The 23702-nt window shown below is 44.1% G+C and overlaps 1 protein-coding gene across 1 annotated transcript in view; it reads left to right on the top strand.

Annotated features, from left to right (window-relative positions):
* Window positions 1-23702, top strand: part of LOC126252864 (facilitated trehalose transporter Tret1-like) — a 98036-nt gene that overhangs the window by 40142 nt on the left and 34192 nt on the right. The window contains exons 3-4 of the mRNA XM_049953819.1: window positions 19601-19870; window positions 23162-23470. Coding sequence (XP_049809776.1) covers window positions 19601-19870; window positions 23162-23470 — 579 coding nt within the window. The remainder of the gene's footprint in view (window positions 1-19600; window positions 19871-23161; window positions 23471-23702) is intronic.

Below are 23702 nucleotides of genomic sequence, written 5' to 3'. Positions count from 1 at the left end.
GACTGCGCTCCAGACACGTTCCAGCTGACTGGCAGACCCGAGCTCGCGACGCGAACTCTCTTACGACAGACAACGACCGGAAAGTCATAGCAGTTGAGCAAAGATACAACGCGAGGGGATACATCGATACGCGTTGCTAACGCCACTCACGGTCAGGCAAAGCAGTAAATCAGTGACAGTAGTAATTTAAATCAACGTAGTGAGGTGGAAGTACATAAAAAAACAGGGCGTAAAATAAATGATGGCGGTGTGGGGCGGCGAGTAAGAAGAGGGGAAATAATATGATTGCAGTACAAAATGTTTGTTTGTTGAATTAGTTTCTGGCTATTAGAATGTTGTTAAAGCTGTCTTTCGCCGTTCTCAACACTGGCTCTCTATTTACGTGTTAGCCCCCAGAAAGCGATTTAACAAAACGTGAAGCTTGTAAAAAGAGTTCCTAGTGCCCACTTCACCTGAGAAGAATATTATAGCTGCAGCTTATAACTCTGAGGAATTAGGAGATTGTCCGGGATTTCCAATCAAACACGATTTTTCAAAATAGTTGAGTATATTCTGAAATTCACTGGTAAAACCCAAGTATCCTTACAACCTAACTAACAGAGCAGTTCAGAGTCTAATGCGCTGATGCAACTATAAATGTCCGAATTAAATGTTAAAAAGAATGCTCGCCATAATTTGATGAGAGTATTTCATCAAACGCCACGCTAAATAATTGGTAGAATGTCTGTCCCGCGATGGCTGAAAATACGACAAAAAGCAAACTGAAGCTAAAAAATGAAAATCACTTGAAATGATTTCATAGTTACGCGTATCTCTAATAACTTAATACGGCATCCGAGGCTGTTAGTAGCAGTGATACCGACGCGACGCGACAGCCGACCCAGATGGCGTGTCATTCAGCGTCTGGAGAGAACTGGGGCCTTGCTTCCTCGCGCAGCGCTCCTTTATATAAATCCGCGGTGCGGACGGCTAAGGGAACGCCTGATCAAATCGGCTGTACCGACTAGCCGCTGGGCTAGTAACGCACCACTTCAAGTTACATAATAAATTATAGCTTCTCTTGCTGATGGCCGATGAAGCTCTTAATTTAAATGTGCATTCAGCACGCAGGTAAGTATTGATAATAAAATTTTGACGTGGCTAACTTAAATATTTTGGGCGAGAGAATTAATTTAATTGCACTGCACGCAGCAGATGAGCTCTGAACTGTCCCTTTTGAGATCCGCTATCGCTATAATTTTATAGGTATTCAAAAGAAACTTCACACATCTTCATAGTCATAGCGGACCTCCAACCTATTTAAATCTAAACATCCTAGCCTTATTTACTAGCCTACTTAATCTATCTTGCTTCCTTCAGTTTTGAGACGAAAACCACAAAATCATGAATCTCCACTAAAATCTAAATTTGTGAAATCCAAAGTACTGTTTTTATTAAATCATTATGAAAGATGAATCTAAATATAAATTTTGAAGTCTCTAGCTCTTTTCTGTTGCGCCAATGATTTTTTCAGAAAAACGTCCAAATCTCGAAAACGACTTAAGTTTTCGAACTAATATTTAACACACATTAATTTAGTCTTATTCCTGACCTGCTAGAAAAGTTTTAGGTCATTTGCTTGATTTTTAAGGTATTGCGCAACATTTATTACGTCAGAGCTAGTTACAGCAGACTGGCTGGCACACAATGGAAACTGATGTGAATTTACTACAGCGTGAGTAGGCTGCTTCCCTACAGCGGGAACACGAGCATCGCGCGGCTCAGGTATGTGGCAGCAGAAGACCGACGCAAGTGCCTTTGCTAACGACACCATATCGCCTGCAGCGCCTCTCCTAGGAGCGTAACCATATCGGATGACCTCTAGACGACTGGGAGGCCGTGGCCTGGTCAACTGACACCTGATTACAGTTGGTGAGAGTTGATTGGGAGCTGATGGTAGGGTTCTAGTGTGGTGCAAACTCCACGAAGCCATGGAGCCAAGTTGTCAACGAGGCAGTTTGCAAGCTGGCGGTTGGCTTCATAGTCATGAGCGCTGTCTTTACGTGGAATGGACTGGATCCTCTGGATGTTTGGCTACAAGGAGGCCTTTTGGATTCCCACAAAAAGGTGGAACTTTTATGCATGACAATGCGGCGTGTTTCTGAGCCACTGTTGTTCGCGAAGGTTTTGGAAAACATTGTGGACAGTTCGAGCGAATGGTTTGGTCACCCAGATCGCCCGACATGAATCGTATCGAACATTTATGAGACACAATCGAGAGGTCATTTCGTACACACAATCCTGCACCGGCAGCACTTTCTACATCTACATCTACATCTACATTTATACTCCGCAAGCCACCCAACGGTGTGTGGCGGAGGGCACTTTACGTGCCACTGTCATTACCTCCCTTTCCTGTTCCAGTCGCGTATGGTTCGCGGGAAGAACGACTGCCTGAAAGCCTCCGTGCGCGCTCTAATCACTCTAATTTTACATTCGTGATCTCCTCGGGAGGTATAAGTAGGGGGAAGCAATATATTCGATACCTCATCCAGAAACGCACCCTCTCGAAACCTGGCGAGCAAGCTACACCGCGATGCAGAGCGCCTCTCTTGCAGAGTCTGCCACTTGAGTTTGTTAAACATCTCCGTAACGCTATCACACTTACCAAATAACCCTGTGACGAAACGCGCCGCTCTTCTTTGGATCTTCTCTATCTCCTCCGTCAACCTGATCTGGTACCGATCCCACACTGATGAGCAATACTCAAGTATAGGTCGAACGAGTGTTTTGTAAGCCACCTCCTTTGTTGATGGACTACATTTTCTAAGGACTCTCCCAATGAATCTCAACCTGGTACCCGCCTTACCAACAATTAACTTTATATGATCACTCCACTTCAAATCGTTCCGCACGCATACTCCCAGATATTTTACAGAAGTAACTGCTACCAGTGTTTGTTCCGCTATCATATAATCGTACAATAAAGGATCCTTCTTTCTATGTATTCGCAATACATTACATTTGTCTATGTTAAGGGATAGTTGCCACTCCCTGCACCAAGTGCCTATCCGCTGCAGATCTTCCTGCATATCGCTACAATTTTCTAATGCTGCAACTTCTCTGTATACTACAGCATCATCCGCGAAAAGCCGCATGGGACTTCCGACACTATCTACTAGGTCATTTATATATATTGCGAAAAGCAATGGTCCCATAACACTCCCCTGTGGCACGCCAGAGGTTACTTTAACGTCTGTAGACGTCTCTCCATTGATAACAACATGCTGTGTTCTGTTTGCTAAAAACTCTTCAATCCAGCCACACAGCTGGTCTGATATTCCGTAGGCTCTTACTTTGTTTATCAGGCGACAGTTCGGAACTGTATCGAACGCCTTCCGGAAGTCAAGAAAAATAGCATATACCTGGCAGCCTGTATCTAATATTTTCTGGGTCTCGTGAACAAATAAAGCGAGTTGGGTCTCACACGATCGCTGTTTCCGGAATCCATGTTGATTCCTAGATAATAGATTCTGGGTTTCCAAAAACGACATTCCCAATTATTGACGGCTATAGAGTCAGCATGGCTCAATATTTCTGCGGGGAACCTCCAACGCCTTGTTGGGTCAATACCACTTCGAGTTGCTGCACTAAACCGGGCAAAGGGTGGTGCGACAGGATATTAGAAGGTATACCGTGATACCTTTTGTCACATCAGTGTATTGTTGCGTCCGCCTGCTTTAGTGGGCAATAAATGTTCATGTACATTCGGTAGAACAAGTTTAATTAAACAGAAACAATACGTCGTCTCCGATGTGTGTTAAGTACCACGTAAAAAAATTACTTTTGAAAGACAATTCCTTCTTAATAGGAATAAACAGTTTTGAGAAGTAAGCGTCTTCTCGAGTATTAAAGTAACAAAAAAATGGTTCAAATGGCTCTGAGCACTATGGGACTCAACTGCTGTGGTCATAAGTCCCCTCGAACTTAGAACTACTTAAACCTAACTAACCTAAGGACAGCACACAACACCCAGCCATCACGAGGCAGAGAAAATCCCTGACCCCGCCGGGAATCGAACCCGGGAACCCGGGCGTGGGAAGCGAGAACGCTACCGCACGACCACGAGATGCGGGCCATTAAAGTAACAGCAACATTTATATGTAGGCAGACGGCCTCAATGAGATGTAACTTCTTGGATAATGAATCAACGTCAATACTAACTGAAGGCTGACGCCCTTTAGGAAAATGACTCCTACTGGAAAAATCACTAAATAGATTGGCCGTCACCAAAATAGGTACATCATGGTGTAGGTTTTAGTTCTGAGTAACTATTATTTTTCGGCATTTGTTTGGTCTTGGTTACAACAGATGTTTTTTTTTAAATTTTTTACTAATAACCGGGTTAAAAAACAGAAATATCAATTAATTATCCATAATAGCAGTACCAAAAATTTTTGGTTTCCAAATAAACCTTTTTTTAAAAAATAGTAATTTTTATTCCCTAAATTTCCATTGCATTAAAATGTTGCATTATTATAGGAAATGGAAAAGCGATCAATGCTACTTTAATAACAAAAACGAGCAACACACACATGGCATAAGAACTGGTAAGGCATTGCTGATGCAATAATGGAACTGTCAGCATTTGACGTGGTATTTCGATGGCATGCGTGTACATACGGTGTGCGAGACACGCCCCATCTGGTCTATATTGTAGTTTCTCCCCGTCGTCGTCGGAATTTTGTCGTATTACAGAATGGCATCATCCCTAGTCTGGAAGTATTTTGTGAAGTGCGGTATCAACGAAGTGCAACGCCCCATTTGCTTTAAAAGATTAGGCCTAATGACGGGAGGAGCTACAACAGACTTGCGACACCACATAAGGAGAAAACTTAAAATTTAATAGTTCGTTCATAATTGACAATAAAAATAGAAAGTAGTTGATGTCTTTCCAGTGTCTACGTGATATCCCCTTATTTGCTTGTAGGTCTTGGAGATGACCAAATTAACACAACAGATATAATTCTTCAACGTCAGGTTTCATCCTTCAGCACTGAATACTCGCAATGCCCAAAAGAGCTTTGATTCTCTATTACAGCATTATTTTGGAGCAGATCTACGTCATGACTTTGTAACCTCCCCCTCACTTATCGACCTTAATGACAGTGAAAAATTAAACCGCGTGTACCTAATGGAAATTTGGGAAAAGCAATCCTCACCGAAGTTAATCTGTCGGTAAAGAGGGAGGAAAGGATTACATCTAAATGAAAGGAAAAATGCAAATGAAACTGGTGGAAAATAATTTTGTAAAGGGGTAAAGTTAATAAAGAAAGTAAATGTGCGGCCGTTACGTCAACAATTAACTAGCGGTAATTAGATATTTGAGATTTGGGGGAAATTACGGCCGCCAGTCCTAAAGACAATTACTATAGTAACTGAAAAAGAAAGGTTATTACACATATAATTAGCACTAGAAGTGTGGCAACTGAAGGTTGACACGTGTAGTGTGAAAACTGAAAGTTTGTCAGAAGTAATAAATTTCGCTACACTCTGACTTAATTTAGGAAAAGAATTAATAAAACCGGAAAATTGAAAGTTAATTTAGTGACTGAGATTAATAGTGAACTTTGTTTCTGAAGCATATCGAAATTCAGTAAAATACAGTTAGTCTTGGGCTACCTCAATAATCATTTCAAAAGCTACTTGAATCTACGCAATTTAGAAAAATTTAGAAATAAGAGATTTAACTTCGACCTTGGATTAAATGTTTCTGAACAACTAACAATAGTAAAATTTAGTACGTACCAAGCTGAGCTGCAGTCACAGGTAAGCTAAAATATGCTAACAAAACTCGCACTCTTAATTTGTGCTCGTGTAATCTAAATATTGTAGCCAGCTATGAATACTTTAACTGAACTTTGAAATTAAAGCAGTGAAATCGAATTATATTATTTTAATGCTGGCGTTTGAATTTCAACGACACTCGGGTTCATTTCGGAAAAGGAAGGGACCCTGCTTGGTAATGCAATTGGGACAATGAGCAACGAAGGTTCATGCTAAGTTGCTGTAATTCTGTGATGCAACAATTTTAAAAGTTTGAAAAGCTGAGGTCTGCCATACAGTTCTAAAACTTTACGTGCTTTTAGTCTTCCTTGTTGGTTGATAGAAGGTTTGAAGTCGTCGATCGAGGAGGTGGCGACAGTCACTCATTGTCGGCCGTCGCTGTTGCAGAAGCTGGATGGTGGCGCGCCTTCTTCTCGACACGGTCACCAGGCGAAACGGGCTCTTGATGTGTGCCAGCTAATGCTTCCCGTCCGCGACACCGTGCTAGAAACTATTATAGCAAGTCGAGCGCAATTACATGCTGTCCAACCCCGAACGCGCGGCAACTCGCGGGAGCGTCACACAACACACTTCCTCCATTGCACTACCCGAGCCAGACTCCCTCTGCTCTGCCCGCGCTCCACGCGGCAGAGTTAACACTACCAAAGATCCTTTCGTTCTTCACACGACCTATCGATGTAATGGTTCGAGAGCATAGTTTCCCTAGGCCAAACCCAGCGTAAAAATACAAATAATCTTCACACAACAAACCAATTATACATCGACATAAATGCATATATATACAAATAGTAAAACAATTACAATATACAAAAACACAGAAATGTTGTATCTTCAGGTAACAAAATAAGGAAAAAAACTTGCAGTGCAATAGATGGAAATAGGAGGATATGCATTTCCGGCGTTACAACTTCCTGGTAATCAGGCTCGTCCTCCCTCTTTCCTGGCAGGAAATAAAGAAGATAAATGTAAATAAACAGCACACTGCGTGTAAACTTCTACGCATATTACTTGTAAATAAGCTGGAAAACAGCAATGCTAGACAAGGCGGTAGACAAGTTGACTTCCATATCTCCTTAAGATGCCTTCTCCTGCCCCAGGTTCCCTACCTCGAATTATTCAGAGGAGCATTCTCTGTATCCTGCTACAATTTTGCACGCTCTTACGGAAACAGTATGCAGAGCAGTGGTTAAAGCAAAAGGAGGCGATTTTGAAGAGAGTAAAATTTGACTGCGTGCATTTTTTTTCTTTTTTTTTTTTTTGGTCATCAGCATCAGTCTTCTTACTGGTTTGATGCAGCCTGCCAGAAACTCCTCACCTGTGCTAACCTCTTCATCTCAGAGTTGCACTTCCAACCTATGTCCTCAATTAGTTGCTGGATGTATTCCAAACTGTCTTCCTCTACAATTTTTGTCCTCTACAGCTCCCTCTAGTACCATGGAAGTCATTCCATCATGTCTTAGCAGATGTCCTATCATCCTGTCCCTTCTCCTTATCAGTGTGTTCCACACATTCCTTCCCTCTCCGATTCTGCTCCTCATCCCTTACCTTATCAGTCCACCTAATTTTCAACTTTCGTCTGAAGCTCCTCATTTCAAATGCTTCAATTCTCTTCTGTTCGGTCTTCCCACAGTCCATGTTTCACTACCATACAATGCTGTACTCCAGACGTACATCCTCAGAAATTTCTTCCTCAAATTAAGGCTAATATTTGATATTAGTAGACTTCTTTTGGCCAGAAATGCCTTTTTTGCCATAGCGAGTCTGCTTTTGATGTCCTCCTTGCTCCATCCGTCATTGGTTATTTTACTGCCTAGGTAGCAGAATTCCTTAACTTCATTGACTTCGTGACCATCAATCCTGATGTTAAGTTTCTCGCTGTTCTCATTTCTACTACTTCTCATTACCTTCGTCTTTCTCCGATTTACTCTCAAACCATACTGTGTACTCATTAGACTGTTCATTCCGTTCAGCAGATCATTTAATTCTTCTTCACTTTCACTCAGGATAGCAATGTCATCAGCGAATCGTATCATTGATATCCTTTCACCTTGTATTTTAATTCCACTCCTGAACCTTTCTTTTATTTCCATCATTGCATCCTCGATGTACAGATTGAAGAGTAGGGGCGAAAGGCTACAGCCTTGTCTTACACCCTTCTTAATACGAGCACTTCGTTCTTGATCGTCCACTCTTATTATTCCCTCTTGGTTGTTGTACATATTGTATATGACCCGTCTCTCCCCATAGCTTACCCCCACTTTCCTCAGAATTTCGAACATCTTGCACTATTTTACGTTGTCAGACGTATGCAAATTGGAACTAGAAATGTTAGAAATACTTACACGTCAGATTTGGAATCTTTTATTGAAACTAAATACATGCAGTCAAAATGTACTCTCCTCAAAACAGCCTCCTTTGGCTTTAATCACTAGTCTGCATTCGCGAGACATTCTTGCTGTCACCTTCATCAGGGTTTCCTCGGTGATATGCCGCCATTCCTCTTGTAGTCTTGTCCAGAGGCGATGAACGTTTGTATTAGGCCTTCATTTAACTGCTCTATCCAAGAGATTCCAAGCAGTTCAGTAGGATTATAGTCAGGGGATTGGGACGGCCAGATCATATTTTTCAGTTCCTTCTTTGCCAAATACACTTTACACAGTTTTTAAGTGAGTTTAAGGTTGTTATATAGCTGTAGGACGAACACCTTGCCAATCAAACGTCTTCCACATGGCTTTGCTTGATACCGTAGAATACGACGGTAATCCTCTTTCTTCATTGTTCTGTTTATTTGTAGAAGATCATCGGTCTTACCGCCGCCAAAACGTCCCCAGACCATGAGAGAACCCTTTCCATGCTTTAATGTTGGTGATAGACATTGGTGTAACATTCGTTCACCTGGCAACCGGCGAGAAAACTCACATCGCTTTGTGCGAAAGACCTCAAATTCGGTTTCGGTAGTGAAAAGTAACTTTTTCCATTGATTTACTGCCCAACTTTCATGTTGTCTGCTCATAGCCTCTCCTGCCTGCTATTACCCGTCAGTAATGGTTTCTCAGCCGCCGCACGCCCGTTAAGGTTCACTGCCTGAAGACGTCTTTTCAAAGTACTGACACTCACCGGATTTCCCCTATTAAGGTTGAGTTCTCCCACTAAAACTGGCGCTGTTTTTGAAATTGTAAAATTGTGTTAAGGTCTTATGGGACCAAACAGTTGAGGTCATCGGTCCCTAAGCTTACACACTACTTAATCCAACTTAAACTAACTTACACTAAGGACCACACACACACTCCACACACACACACACACACACACACACACACACACACACACCCATGCCCGAGGGAGGACTCGAACCTCCGAAGGGGTGAGCCGCGCGAACCATGACAAGATGCCCAAGACCGCGCGGCTACCCTGCGCGGCTGGCTCTGTTTTGAATCCATCACGTTTACTTCTGACTACTATTTATTTGTTATCACTTTTTAATGTGACTTTTGGCCCACCCTTTCGAGATCGATCCAAATTCTGGCCAGTATCCACATGATTTTGCAAGGTATAATGGACACACCCCAAGGAAACATGTTCTTGGAGTGCTGTTTGTCGTATAGTAAGACCGGATGCACGAAAAGACACAATTTCAGAACGTTTTTCTGTTGAAAGCTCCTTTCTTCGTCCCATTATCGATGTTTACAATGAGCAAACTTCACTCTTTTATATCTCGTGAAAAAATTTCTTTGCGTGTTTTTGGTACTTGCATTGTTTAATTCATAAATTTCGGGCGTATTATAGTATTTGAGAGTTGTAGCATCGCGTTTTAGTACCTGAATAGTGTAAAATCGCGTAGTCTCCTTCCGCCGCCGAGCAGTGTGTCAGCAGTGCGCAAGTAGCAGCATTACTGCATTTACTAGGCAATCTTGTATTTTAATAATCGTTTAAATTTTGTGTCGAATTGTTTGTGCTCTCTGTAGATTAGTTCAGACGTTCTTTGCACAACATATTTTAGCATGGATAGGGACTGCAACTGCTGTGTTCGGATACAGGCTGAGTTGGCATCCCTTCGCTCCCAGCTTCAGGCAGTGTTGACTTCGGTCACACAGCTTGAGGCTGTTGCCAATGGGCATCACTGTGGGGGTCCGGATGGGGGTCTGTCGGGGACGGTCAGATCGTCCCACGCATCCCCTGATCGGACTACGACTGTGGCTGCCCTGGATACTGCCCACATTGAGGCTGATCCCTCACCTGTGGTAGAGTGGGAGGTCGTCTCGAGGTGTTGCAGGGGGCGAAAGACATTCCGGAGGCCTGAACGGAAGGCCTCTCCAGTTTATCTGACGAACCAGTTTCAGGCTCTGTCACAGGCTGATACTGATCTTCGGCCGGACATGGCTGCTTGTCCTGTTCCAGAGGTTGCCCCTCAGTCTGCAAGATCCTGGCGGTCGCAGAGGGTGGGCTTACTGGTAGTTGGGAGCTCCAACGTCAGGCGCGTAATGGGCCCCTTAGGGATATGGCAGCAAGAGAGGGGAAGAAAACCAATGTGCACTCCGTGTGCATACCGGGGGGAGTCATTCCAGATGTGGAAAGGGGCCTTCCGGATGCCAGGAAGGGTACAGGGTGCATCCATCTGCAGGTGGTCGCTCATGTCGGCACCAATGATGTGTGTCGCTATGGATCGGAGGAAATCCTGTCTGGCTTCCGGCGGCTATCTGATTTGGTGAAGACTGCCAGTCTCGCTAGCGGTATGAAAGCAGAGCTCACCATCTGCAGCATCGTCGACAGAATTGACTGCGGACCTTTGGTACAGAGCCGAGTGGAGGGTCTGAATCAGAGGCTGAGACGGTTCTGCGACCGTGTGGGCTGCAGATTCCTCGACTTGCGCCATAGGGTGGTGGGGTTTCGGGTTCCGCTGGATAGGTCAGGAGTCCACTACACGCAGCAAGCGGCTACACGGGTAGCAGGGGTTGTGTAGCGTGGACTGGGCGGTTTTTTAGGTTAGATGGCCTCGGGCAAGTACAGAAAGGGCAGCAGACTCAAAGGGTGCGGGGCAAAGTCAGGACATGCGGGGGCCAAGCAGCAATCGGTATTGTAATTGTAAACTGTCGAAGCTGCATTGATAAAGTACCGGAACTTCAAGCGCTGATAGAAAGCACCGAAGCTGAAATCGTTATCGGTACAGAAAGCTGGCTGAAGCCAGAGATAAATTCTGCCGAAATTTTTACAAAGGTACAGACGGTGTTTAGAAAGGATAGATTGCATGCAACTGGTGGTGGCGTGTTTGTCGCTGTTAGTAGTAGTTTATCCTGTAGTGAAGTAGAAGTGGATAGTTCCTGTGAATTATTATGGGTGGAGGTTACACTCAACAACCGAGCTAGGTTAATAGTTGGCTCCTTTTACCGACCTCCCGACTCAGCAGCATTAGTGGCAGAACAACTGAGAGAAAATTTGGAATACATTTCACATAAATTTTCTCAGCATGTTCTGGTCTTAGGTGGAGATTTCAATTTACCAGATATAGACTGGGACACTCAAATGAGTAGGACGGGTGGTAGGGACAGAGCATCGAGTGACATTATACTGAGTGCACTATCCGAAAATTACCTCGAGCAATTAAACAGAGAACCGACTCGTGGAGATAACATCTTGGACCTACTGATAACAAACAGACCCGAACTTTTCGACTCTGTAATTGCACAACAGGGAATCAGTGATCACAAGGCCGTTGCAGCATCCCTGAATATGGAAGTTAATAGGAATATAAAAAAAGGGAGGAAGGTTTATCTGTTTAGCAAGAGTAATAGAAGGCAGATTTCGGACTACCTAACAGATCAAAACGAAAATTTCTGTTCCGATACTGACAATGTTGAGTGTTTATGGAAAAAGTTCAAGGCAATCGTAAAATGCGTTTTAGACAGGTACGTGCCGAGTAAAACTGTGAGGGGCGGGAAAAACCCACCGTGGTACAACAACAAAGTTAGGAAACTACTGCGAAAGCAAAGAGAGCTTCACTCCAAGTTTAAACGCAGCCAAAACCTTTCAGACAAACAGAAGCTAAACGATGTCAAAGTTAGCGTAAGGAGGGCTATGCGTGAAGCGTTCAGTGAATTCGAAAGTAAAATTCTGTGTACCGACTTGACAGAAAATTCTAGGAAGTTCTGGTCTTACGTTAAATCAGTAAGTGGCTCGTAACAGCATATCCAGACACTCCGGGATGATGATGGCATTGAAACAGAGGATGACACGCGTAAAGCTGAAATACTAAACACCTTTTTCCAAAGCTGTTTCACAGAGGAAGACCGCACTGCAGCTCCTTCTCTAAATCTTCGCACAAAAGAAAAAATGGCTGACATCGAAATAAGTGTCCAAGGAATAGAAAAGCAACTGGAATCACTCAACAGAGGAAAGTCCACTGGACCTGACGGGATACCAATTCGATTCTACACAGAGTACGCGAAAGAACTTGCCCCCCTTCTAACAGCCGTGTACCGCAAGTCTCTAGAGGAACGGAAGGTTCCAAATGATTGGAAAAGAACACAGGTAGTCCCAGTCTTCAAGAAGGGTCGTCGAGCAGATGCGCAAAACTATAGACATATCTCTGACGTCGATCTGTTGTAGAATTTTGGAACATGTTTTTTGCTCGCGCATCATGTCGTTTTTGGAAACCCAGAATCTACTCTGTAGGAATCAACATGGATTCCGGAAACAGCGATCGTGTGAGACCCAACTCGCTTTATTTGTTCATGAGACCCAGAAAATATTAGATATAGGCTCCCAGGTAGATGCTATTTTCCTTGACTTCCAGAAGGCGTTCGATACAGTCCCGCACTGTCGCCTGATAAAGTAAGAGCCTACGGAATATCAGACCAGCTGTGTGGCTGGATTGAAGAGTTTTTAGCAAACAGAACACAGCATGTTGTTATCAATGGGGAGACGTCTACAGACGTTAAAGTAACCTCTGGCGTGCCACAGGGGAGTGTTATGGGACCATTGCTTTTCACAATATATATAAATGACCTAGTAGATAGTGTCGGAAGTTCCATGCGGCTTTTCGCGGATGATGCTGTAGTATACAGAGAAGTTGCAGCATTAGAAAATTGTAGCGAAATGCAGGAAGATCTGCAGCGGATAGGCACTTGGTACAGGGAGTGGCAACTGACCCTTCACATAGACAAATGTAATGTATTGCGAATACGTAGAAAGAAGGATCCTTTATTGTATGGTTATACGATAACGGAACAAACACTGGTAGCAGTTACTTCTGTAAAATATCTGGGAGTATGAGTGCGGAACGATTTGAAGTGGAATGATCATATAAAATTAATTGTTGGTAAGGCGGGTACCAGGTTGAGATTCATTGGGAGAGTCCTTAGAAAATGTAGTCCATCAACAAAGGAGGTGGCTTACAAAACACTCGTTCGACCTATACTTGAGTATTGCTCATCAGTGTGGGATCCGTACCAGATCGGGTTGACGGAGGAGATAGAGAAGATCCAAAGAAGGGCGGCGCGTTTCGTCACAGGGTTATTTGGTAACCGTGATAGCGTGACAGAGATGTTTAACAAACTCAAGTGGCAGACTCTGCAAGAGAGGCGCTCTGCATCGCGGTGTAGCTTGCTCGCCAGGTTTCGAGAGGATGCGTTTCTGGATGAGGTATCGAATATATTGCTTCCCCCTACTTATACCTCCCGAGGAGATCACGAATGTAAAATTAGAGAGATTCGAGCGCGTACGGAGGCTTTCAGACAGTCGTTCTTCCCGCGAACCATACGCGACTGAACAGAAAAGGGAGGTAATGACTGTGGCACGTAAAGTGCCCTCCGCCACACACCGTTGGGTGGCTTGCGGAGTATAAATGAAGATGTAGATGTAGATCAGTCCCCTAGAACTCAGAACTATTTAAATCTAACTAACCTAAGGACATCACACAGATCCATGCTCGAGGCAGGACTCGAACCTGCGACTGTAGCAGTCGCTACTCTTAAACGTTATATTGAGCATCACACTGGGGATCAATATGGATAATACGTACATTAATCTGATAACTAGATTTTTATCTTACTTTCGGGGTGTTCGAAAATTTTTGAGCGATATTATATATACACAGGGTGTTTGACTGAATGTGTTTGCCCTCGTTAAGTTACGTGGTAATAGGCGACGGAAATATTTATTGCGGTAGGTCACCATAAGAAACGTTACACTGTCTGTGGAGCTATGAACATAGTTTATTGTGTTATTTTCCAAAGAGTACAGCAAAAAGCTACAATTTTTAAAATGGAGCACTAGTTGTTTCTATCATGCACTGGAATCAGTAGCACCAGCTGTGTGTACGTCAGTTTAGGTTACATTCCTATCACTTTTAGTTTGGGAGCTACAACCCTTCAAAGTTTCAGGGGCAGATACTACACACGCTGCGCATAACGCAATGCGACTTCTAAATGTGATGTCGCCGAGTTGTAACATCGCCGGTGGCACGGAGAGAGAAGCTTCCTCAATCCGCTGTTAGACTGCCGACTGTCGCAGCACACTGCCGTATACCCGACAGTTCGAACCACACAAACTAACGGCGGTCAATATTCCACAGTTACTGACATCGGATGAAGATGGCATACACGAACAACGAGTACATTGACATGTTGCTGATGCTCGGCGAGTGCCGACACGATGCCACTGGAGCAGCCATGGTGTACGCCGTGAGATATCCTAGGCGGCAGACTCCGGCCACCATTACATTCTTACGTGCCAAACAACGAATTCGGGAAACAGGTAGCTTGGTAATGTGCTGCAGTAACAGTCGAAGAACTGCGAGAAGTGAGGAGATGGAGGTGTTTGTTTTAGCTGCAGTACACCACTATCCTCATGTCAGCTTACATTCTTATCAGTTTTGGTTTGGCAGCTACAACCGTTCAAAGTTTCATGGGCAGATACCACACACTGTACATGGTTGTGTGGTGGGTGATGGATGTTCTGGTGGGGGGGAAGTTGATTTAAATGAGATGTTCAAATGTGTGTCCATGTTCCTGAATGCACAATGCAATGCGACTTCCAAAGGATCTGCAGACGAGATATAACATCGCCGGTGTCACGGAGCAACATGCGTCATCGATGCGCCGTTTTAGATCGTCTGGGGATGTGGGCTCAATGACATAAATACGATCCTTTAGATGACCCCACAAAAAGAAATCTAATGGTGTTAAATCGGGTGACCTTGTGGGCCATGAATGAGGACCATGGTGCCCCAACCACCTTCCTGCAAACCTGTTGTTCAGTTCTTCCACAACAGCACGAGCATAATGGGGTGGGTGACCATCGGGCTCCATCCACATATGGACTCTCGTGTGTAGACACACATGTTCAAGGAGACCACCCAAACTGTCGACTATAAACGCGCGATATAACTCACCCGTCAGTGTACCTGGGAAGTTGTGTGGACTGACGATTTCAAAAAAAGGTTCAAATGGCTCTGAGCACTATGGGACTTAACATCTATGGTCATCAGTCCCCTAGAACTTAGAACTACTTAAACCTAACTAACCTAAGGACATCACACAACATCCAGTCATCACTAGGCAGAGAAAAACCCTGACCCCGCCGGGAATCGAACCCGGGAACCCGGGCGTGGGAAGCGAGAACGCTACCGCACGACCACGAGCTGCGGACGACGACGATTTCATCCACAAGGATTCCACACCATACATTAATAGACCACCTACGTTGACGGTCGAGAAGTAGTACCCACAGAGGATTGTCAGTGGCCCAGTAGTGCAAAATGGCTCTGAGCACTGTGGGACTTAACATCTGAGGTCATCAGTCCCCTAGAACTTAGAACTACTAAAACCTAACTAACCTAAGGACATCACACACATCCATGCCCGAGGCAGGGTTCGAACCTGCGACCGCAGCGGTCGCGCGGTTCCAGACTGAAGCGCCTAGAACCGCTCGGCCACTCTGGCCAGCCCCAGTAGTGCACGATATGGCGATTCACTGCACCATAATTTGTGAACGTGGACTCATCAGGGAACATAACACCTTGTAAAGACTCCAGCGTGAAATTATGCGTGACCCATTCACAGAATATAACTCCCGCACGGAAATCATTCCCATGCAGCTCGTGGGTCAGTGATAGGCGGTACAGGTGAAACCTGTGACCGTGTACACAGATGTGAGAGTGACACCAGCGACTGCAGCAACGGCTCGTAAGCTGACATGAGGATCGTGGTGTACTGCAGCTAAAACAAACACCTCCGTCTCCTCACTTCTTGCAGTTCTTCGTCTGCGGTGCATCACCAAGCTGCCTGTTTCCCAAAGTCGTTGTTCGGCACGTAAGAATGTAATGGTGGCCGGAGTCTGCCGCCTAGGATATCTCACGGCGTACACCATGGCTGCTCCAGTGGCATCGTGTAGGCACTCGCCGAGCATTAGCAACATGTCATACTCCTTGTTCGTGTATGCCATCTTCATCCGATGTCAGTAACTGGGGTATATTGAGCCCCGTTTGTTTGTGTGGTTCGAACTGTCGAGTATACAGCTGTGTGCGGTGGCAGTCAGCAGTCTAACAGCGCATCGAGGAAGCTTCTCGCTCCGTGAAACCGGCGATGTTACAACTCTGCCGCACCACATTTAGAAGGCGCATTCCGTTATGCGCAGCGTGTGTGATATCGGCCCCTGAAACTTTGAAGGGTTGTAGCTCCCACACTAAAAGAGATAGGAATGTAATCTAAATTGATGTGTACACAGCTGGTGTTACTGATTCCAGTGCATGATAGAAACAACTAGTGTCCCATTTAAAAAATTGTATCTTTTTGCTGTAACTCTTTGGATAATAACAGAACAAACTATTTTCGTAGCTCCGCAGACAATGTAACGTTTCTTATGGTGACCTACCGCAATAAATATTTCCGTCGCCTATTACTACGTAACTTACAGGGGCAAACATATTTAGTGAAACACCCTGTATATAATAAATGTTGGTTCTGTCACGCTCGCCAATGTAATGCTGGCTTTGTTTTGACTGGTGTGGAATTTTTTTAAAGGTTTTTGAAATTAGAAATATAATTTTCGTGAAACAAGGTTGCATAAAATACATTTTATCCTCGTTTACCTGTCTCATCACGTCTAGAATCCGTTGTTGGAGAGCAGGAATGTTTGGTGACACATGACTCTGTTTGAGTTTAGTTTCAAAGCAATGAAATAATCTGCATAATAATAACAGTGATAATCGGACTTCGCAAGGAACATTGGGCTGCAGGCTCGACTTGTACATATGAGAATGCTTAAAAGATAGTGTGCTGATGGCGCGCAATCGTTGTGTTAAGTAAACAATCTGTTCCAAGTAATTAACAGGCTGAAAAGACACGAAAGCTTTCTGGATTTGGCCGACATAGCGCTCATTACACTATTTTGAGTAAAATATACAGGGCAATTTAAGCATTTACCTATTATTTAATTTGTTGTTGTTGTTGTGGTCTTCAGTCCTGAGACGGTTTGATGCAGCTCTCCATGCTACTCCATCCTGTGCAAGCTTCTTCATCTCCCAGTACCTACTGCAACCTACATCCTTCTGAATCTGCTTAGTGCATTCATCTCTTAGTCTCCCTCTACGATTTTTAGCCTCCACGCTGCCCTCCAATACTAAATTGGTGATCCCTTGATGCCTCAGAACATGTCCTACCAACCGATCCCATCTTCTGGCCCAGTTTTGCCACAAACTCCTCTTCTCCCCAGTTCTATTCAATACCTCCTCATTACTTATGTGATCTACCCATCTAATTCTTCTGTAGCACCACATTTCGAAAGCTTCTATTCTCTTCTTGTCCAAACTATTTATCGTCCACGTTTCACTTCCATACATGGCTACACTCCACACAGATACTTTCAGAAATGACTACCTGACACTTAAATCTGTACTCGATGTTAACAAATTTCTCTTCTTCAGAAACGATTTCCTTGCCATTGCCAGTCTACATTTTATATCCTCTCTACTTCGACCATCATCAGTTATTTTGCTCCCCAAATAGCAAAACTCCTTTACTACTTTAAGTGTCTCATTTCCTAATCTAATTCCCTCAGCATTACCCGAATTAATTCGACTACATTCCATTATCCTCGTTTTGCTTTTGTTGATGTTCATCTTATATCCTCCTTTCAAGACGCTATCCATTCCGTTCAACTGCTCTTCCAAGTCCTTTGCTGTCTCTGACAGAATTACAATGTCATTGGCGAACCTCAAAGTTTTTATTTCTTCTCCATGGATTTTAATACCTACTCCGAATTTTTCTTTTGTTTCCTTTACTGCTTGCTCAATATACAGATTGAATAACATCGGGGAGTGGCTACAACCCTGTCTTACTCCCTTCCCAACAACTGCTTCCCTTTCATGTCCCTCGACTCTTATAACTGCCACCTGGTTTCTGTACAAATTGTAAATAGCCTTTCGCTCCCTGTATTTTAGCCCTGCCACCTTCAGAATCTGAAAGAGAGTATTCCAGTCAACATTGTCGAAAGCTTTCTCTAAGTCTACAAATGCTAGCAACGTAGGTTTGCCTTTCCTTAATCTTTCTTCTAAGATAAGTTGTAAGGTCAGTATTGCCTCACGTGTTCCAGTGTTTCTACGGAATCCAAATTGATCTTCCCCGAGGTCGGCTTCTACTAGTTTTTCCATTCGTCTGTAAAGAATTCGTGTTAGTATTTTGCAGCTGTTGCTTATTAAACTGACTGTTCGGTAATTTTCACATCTGTCAACACCTGCTTTCTTTGGGATTGGAATTATTATATTCTTCTTGAAGTCTGAGGGTATTTCGCCTGACTCATACATCTTGCTCACCAGATGGTAGAGTTTTGTCAGGACTGGCTCTCCCAAGGCCGTCAGTAGTTCCAATGGAATGTTGTCTACTCCGGGGGCCTTGTTTCGACTCAGGTCTTTCAGTGCTCTGTCAAACTCTTCACGCAGTATCGTATCTCCCATTTCATCTTCATCTACATCCTCTTCCATTTCCGTAATATTGTCCTCAAGTACATCGCCCTTGTATGGACCCTCTATATACTCCTTCCACCTTTCTGCTTTCCCTTCTTTGCTTAAAACTGGGTTTCCATCTGAGCTCTTGATGTTCATACAAGTGGTTCTCTTATCTCCAAAGGTCTCTTTAATTTTCCTGTAGGCGGTATCTATCTTACCCCTAGTGAGATAAGCCTCTACATCCTTACATTTGTCCTCTAGCCATCCCTGCTTAGCCATTTTGCACTTCCTGTCGATCGCATTTTTGAGACGTTTGTATTCCTTTTTGCCTGCTTCATTTACTGCATTTTTATATTTTCTCCTTTCATCAATTAAATTCAATATTTCTTCTGTTACCCAAGGATTTGTACTAGCCCTCGTCTTTTTACCTACTTGATCCTCTGCTGCCTTCACTACTTCATCCCTCAAAGCTACCCATTCTTCTTCTGCTGTATTTCTTTCCCCCATTCCTGTCAATTGTTCCCTTATGCTCTCCCTGAAACTCTGTACAACCTCTGGTTCTTTCAGTTTATCCAGGTCCCATCTCCTTAAGTTCACACCTTTTTGCAGTTTCTTCAGTTTATTAGTTTTTAATTATTTAATTAGTAATTGCAATAACAGTAAACTATACAGACTCTTATTGTCTGGAACCTCTAACAGGAAGGACAAAAGTAAGTTGTACATCACCTTTGCCTTTTATAAACAACAGAATTAAGAAAATTCCATCAAGTTTTTTCTTTTTTTTTACATGGAGGTTTAATGATTTCTTATAATGCAATTACTCCCTATTTGCAGGCCAACATCAGGGGTGCGCTGTCTATGGTACAACAGCCGTCGATAACCACGGGCTTCATGATCGACTACTGCATCGGCCCCTTCGTCTCGTACACTACGCTAGCAGCCATAGGTCTCAGTGCAACTCTCTTGTTTCTGGTGACCTTCTTCTGGGCGCCAGAGTCGCCCTACTACCTGCTGGCCAAGGGCAGGGATGAAGACGCCGCGGAATCTCTCCGGCGACTGCGAGACGACAACAGCGACATCTCTTCTGAGCTTCAGAGGATGAAGGTACACGCTTCATACGATCTGTACTCATCGTAACTCCAGCCTAATTTTTTATTGACCCTTGCAGGACTTAACCAACAAACTTCACCTGCAACCAATTCATCCTCTCCTCCCTTTCATATCCCTCAAAATACATTAACTATTGCCTAGCTTTATCAAGCTATTAAATTACCTTATGCCAGACAGCCACAACAGTAAATTACATAAACCCTCCCGCTACAAATGTTACTACTGTGTGCGAGATACTAGCCTCTTCTGTATAAGATTGGAGCCCATGTGGAAGTTGTAGCTGGTTCTTAAGGCACCGGAAAAAATCCGAAATTCTGCAAATTGTGGTAATATGGTCGAGTTGTGAGTTCTTGATCAGGTAATGTTAGCTGAAGTGGATTGCTACTGCACATGACTAGGACATTCAGGCTGAGACAATTAAGTGACATGTATGAAATTTCACGATGTATGCCAGTCATTTTATTCACGACTTTGGTATTGATCAAAATAACAAAACCATAATCACAGCTATCAACGATGAATAATGTGCACGCAGGATAATCTACACATGTTACAAGAATACTTTTCATACACAATGATGAAATGTTCAGATGTGTGTGAAATCTTATGGGACTTAACTGCTAAAGTCATCAGTCCCTAAGCTTACACACTACTTAACCTAAATTGTCCTAAGGACAAACACACACACCCATGCACGAGCCATGGCACTTTTTTCCCTCTGCTCTTCAAATCGCTACCCTCACTCGCGTTTCGTCCACTATCTATCACCTGATGGACCGTGTTAATGCGTAGCCTTACCCAGACGCACGGACAACATCACAGCCCAGCATCCTGTGATCCACTTACTAGACAACTAACATGTTTACGGAGGTGACAGTAGAACTTTTGGTTTGGTCACCACGCTGGTGCGGGCGTGGAGGGGCCCCCATCTATACCCATGCTCGAGGGAGGATTCGAACCTCCGCCGGGACCAGCCGCACAGTCCATGACTGCAGCGCCTGAAACCGCTCGCCTAATCCCGCGCGGCCGTGCACAATGGACAATAAATAACACTAGTCTGCATTTCAAAACTTTTTGTCACATGATTTATTGAAACTAGGTGTTCTTGAATCAATTTTTTATGCTGATTCCTGAAATAACTTTTATTTTTATCTTTCACTTTAGGTTTTCAGCAACATAAGAAGTAATATTTTGACGATTTTAGCTTTTGAGCCTACAGATATATTCAAACACCATTTCACACACTAAGAGTATTTAATCAAAACACATTTAAAAAAATAAAACTACTACTACTACTACTACTACTACTACTACGTGATCAGGCCCAGTGGACCGCACGCATCTACAAGTTTCCTCCTGCACTGTATTCTGCCCATTGCTGCTATCCGACATTCGTCCACATCTATTGACATTTGTTTTAAATCTTCATGGAGTCCATCCCTCCAACGCTTCTTGGGTCTCCCTGGCGGTCTCTTTCCTGTAGGTGTGAAATCCGGGATCTTCCGAGGCCATCTGTGATCCTCCATCCGAGCCACATGACCGGCCCACTGCATTCGTTTGGCTTTGACAGTCCCTGCTATGTTGGGCTGCTGGTATAGTTCCTCAAGCTTTTGGTTGTATCTGATCCTCCATTCCCCTGTATCTGCATCCAGAACTGGACCGAAGATCTTCCGAAGCACTTTTCTCTCAAAGACAAGGAGCTTATGGAAGTCCTGTTTCCGGATACTCCATGTCTCACAGCCATATAGAACAACAGGCTGGATCAGGGTTTTGTACAGTCGAATCTTGAACTGTCTGGAGAGAGATTTGGACCGAAGCAGTTGTGCTAGGCTGTGGTAAGATCGGTTTCCTGCTTGTATTCTGGCATTGATCTCTGCTTCACATGACGAGTTTTCAGTGAAAAGTGCCCCTAGGTATTTGAACTCTTGCACTCTCTTGTAGGAATGGTCCCCAACCTGCAGTGATTGTAGATGATCAGCAGTCTGACAATGACCACGCGTCATAACGAGATACTCTGTCTTAGCTTCGTTTACGTTTAGCCCAAATTTGCTGGCAGCACTCCTTTAGTGCTTTGGTCATTTGCTCCAACTCCTCTTCCGACCTAGAGAGTAAACGGATGTCGTCTGCATAGGCTAAATATGCCAGTCTCTTTCCTTCGATTTCAATCCCTTCGTTCTCTTGGAAGGTCTCGCGTACAATCTTCTCGAGGGCAAAGTTGAACAGTATAGGGGACAACCCATCTCCTTGCCCGAGTCCTCTCACAATTTCAAACTCCTCAGTTACACGATTTCCCATCTTCACCTTTGCACGTGTTTGGTTCAGACAGATTTTTATAAGATTGATGAGTTTCTCTGCTATGCCAAACTCCCTTAAACAGTTGAGCAGGCTCTTGCGATGTATGCAATCATAGGCCTTCTTAAAATTAACAAATAAAATATGCAAATCTTTACCATATTCACCCAGTTTCTCATTTAAAAATACTCTGTAGAACTACCCTAATTTATTTCGTGAGTGCCATGTATAAAAACAAGAAATCAACAATGTTTCATTAATTTTTAAACTTTCTCTTCTTTGACTTCCTTGCATATGATGACTATCCCTCTTCGACATCCAACACTAGACGATGATCACAGCTGCAGTCCAGTTCTCATGTTATCTCCTCTCAATCTTAACATCTTGGTGGTTCTCCCTTCTATTCACTATAATGTCCCAAATTTTCCGGAAAGTAGTTCTACATCTACATCTACGTGATTACTCTGCTATTCACAATGAAGTGCCTGGCAGAGGGTTCAATGAACCACCTTCAAGCTGTCTCTCTACCGTTCCACTCTCGAACGGCACGCGGGAAAAACGAGCACTTAAATTTTTCTGTGTGAGCCCTGGTTTCTCTTATTTTATCGTGATGATGATTTCTCCTTATGTAGGTGGGTGCCAACAGAACGTTTTCGCAATCGGAGGAGAAAACTGGTGATTGAAATTTCATGAGAAGATCCCGTCGCTACGAAAAAGGCCTTTGTTTTAATGATTGTCACTCCAATTCACGTATCATGTCTGTGACAACCTGCAGTAACCTGACAACGGCCTGGAGAGCGGTGTGCTGATTACATGCCCCTCCATATCCGCATCCAGTGATGCCTATCGTGTATGACACTGCAGTCGGTATCGTTTGGCCAACTGAGGTTTGTTCGGACGGAAGAGTTCTTGCGTGGAACTTCCACACTTGAAGCACATCAGTGGGTCTTGAGGGACTTCTGACTGGGACGATGTGGTGATTTCGCCTTACAGAAAGCTGTGGAGGACTCCAAGGTGAACGAAGCGTCGGTGCTGGACCTGTTTCGGTCCCGCAGGTGCCGCCGCGCGCTGGCCATCTCTCTGGGCGTGGTGTGCGCCGAGCAGCTGGCCGGCATCAACGCGGTGCTCTTCTACACGCAGAGCATCTTCGACGCCGCTGGCGGCGACGTGGACAGCCGGGTGGCGCCCATCATCGTCAACGGCGCCATGCTGCTCGAGTCGTGCGTCACGCCCTTCCTGGTGGACCGCCTGGGCCGCAGGCCGCTGCTCGTCTTCTCCTCCACCGGCATGTCCGTCGCCCTGGTGAGCACTTGTCGCTCATTAATGTTTCACTGCTGTGATCAAACAGCCGATTCTTATAACAGGTGTTTGGTTTGTACATCTCCCAGAGAAGTATGGAGTGGTGCACAGAGTTTATATCCTAAGGCTAAACATAATCTGTATATGTGATCGTTGTCATTGATTATATAATCTGAGTCTCGTTAGGGCGCGTCAAATTTCCCACCAAAATGCTTCCTGGCAGATTAAAACTGTG

This window comes from Schistocerca nitens, chromosome 4 (assembly GCF_023898315.1).
Source record: "Schistocerca nitens isolate TAMUIC-IGC-003100 chromosome 4, iqSchNite1.1, whole genome shotgun sequence".
NCBI lineage: Eukaryota > Metazoa > Arthropoda > Insecta > Orthoptera > Acrididae > Schistocerca > Schistocerca nitens.
This window is presented reverse-complemented; position numbering and strand designations above follow the sequence as displayed.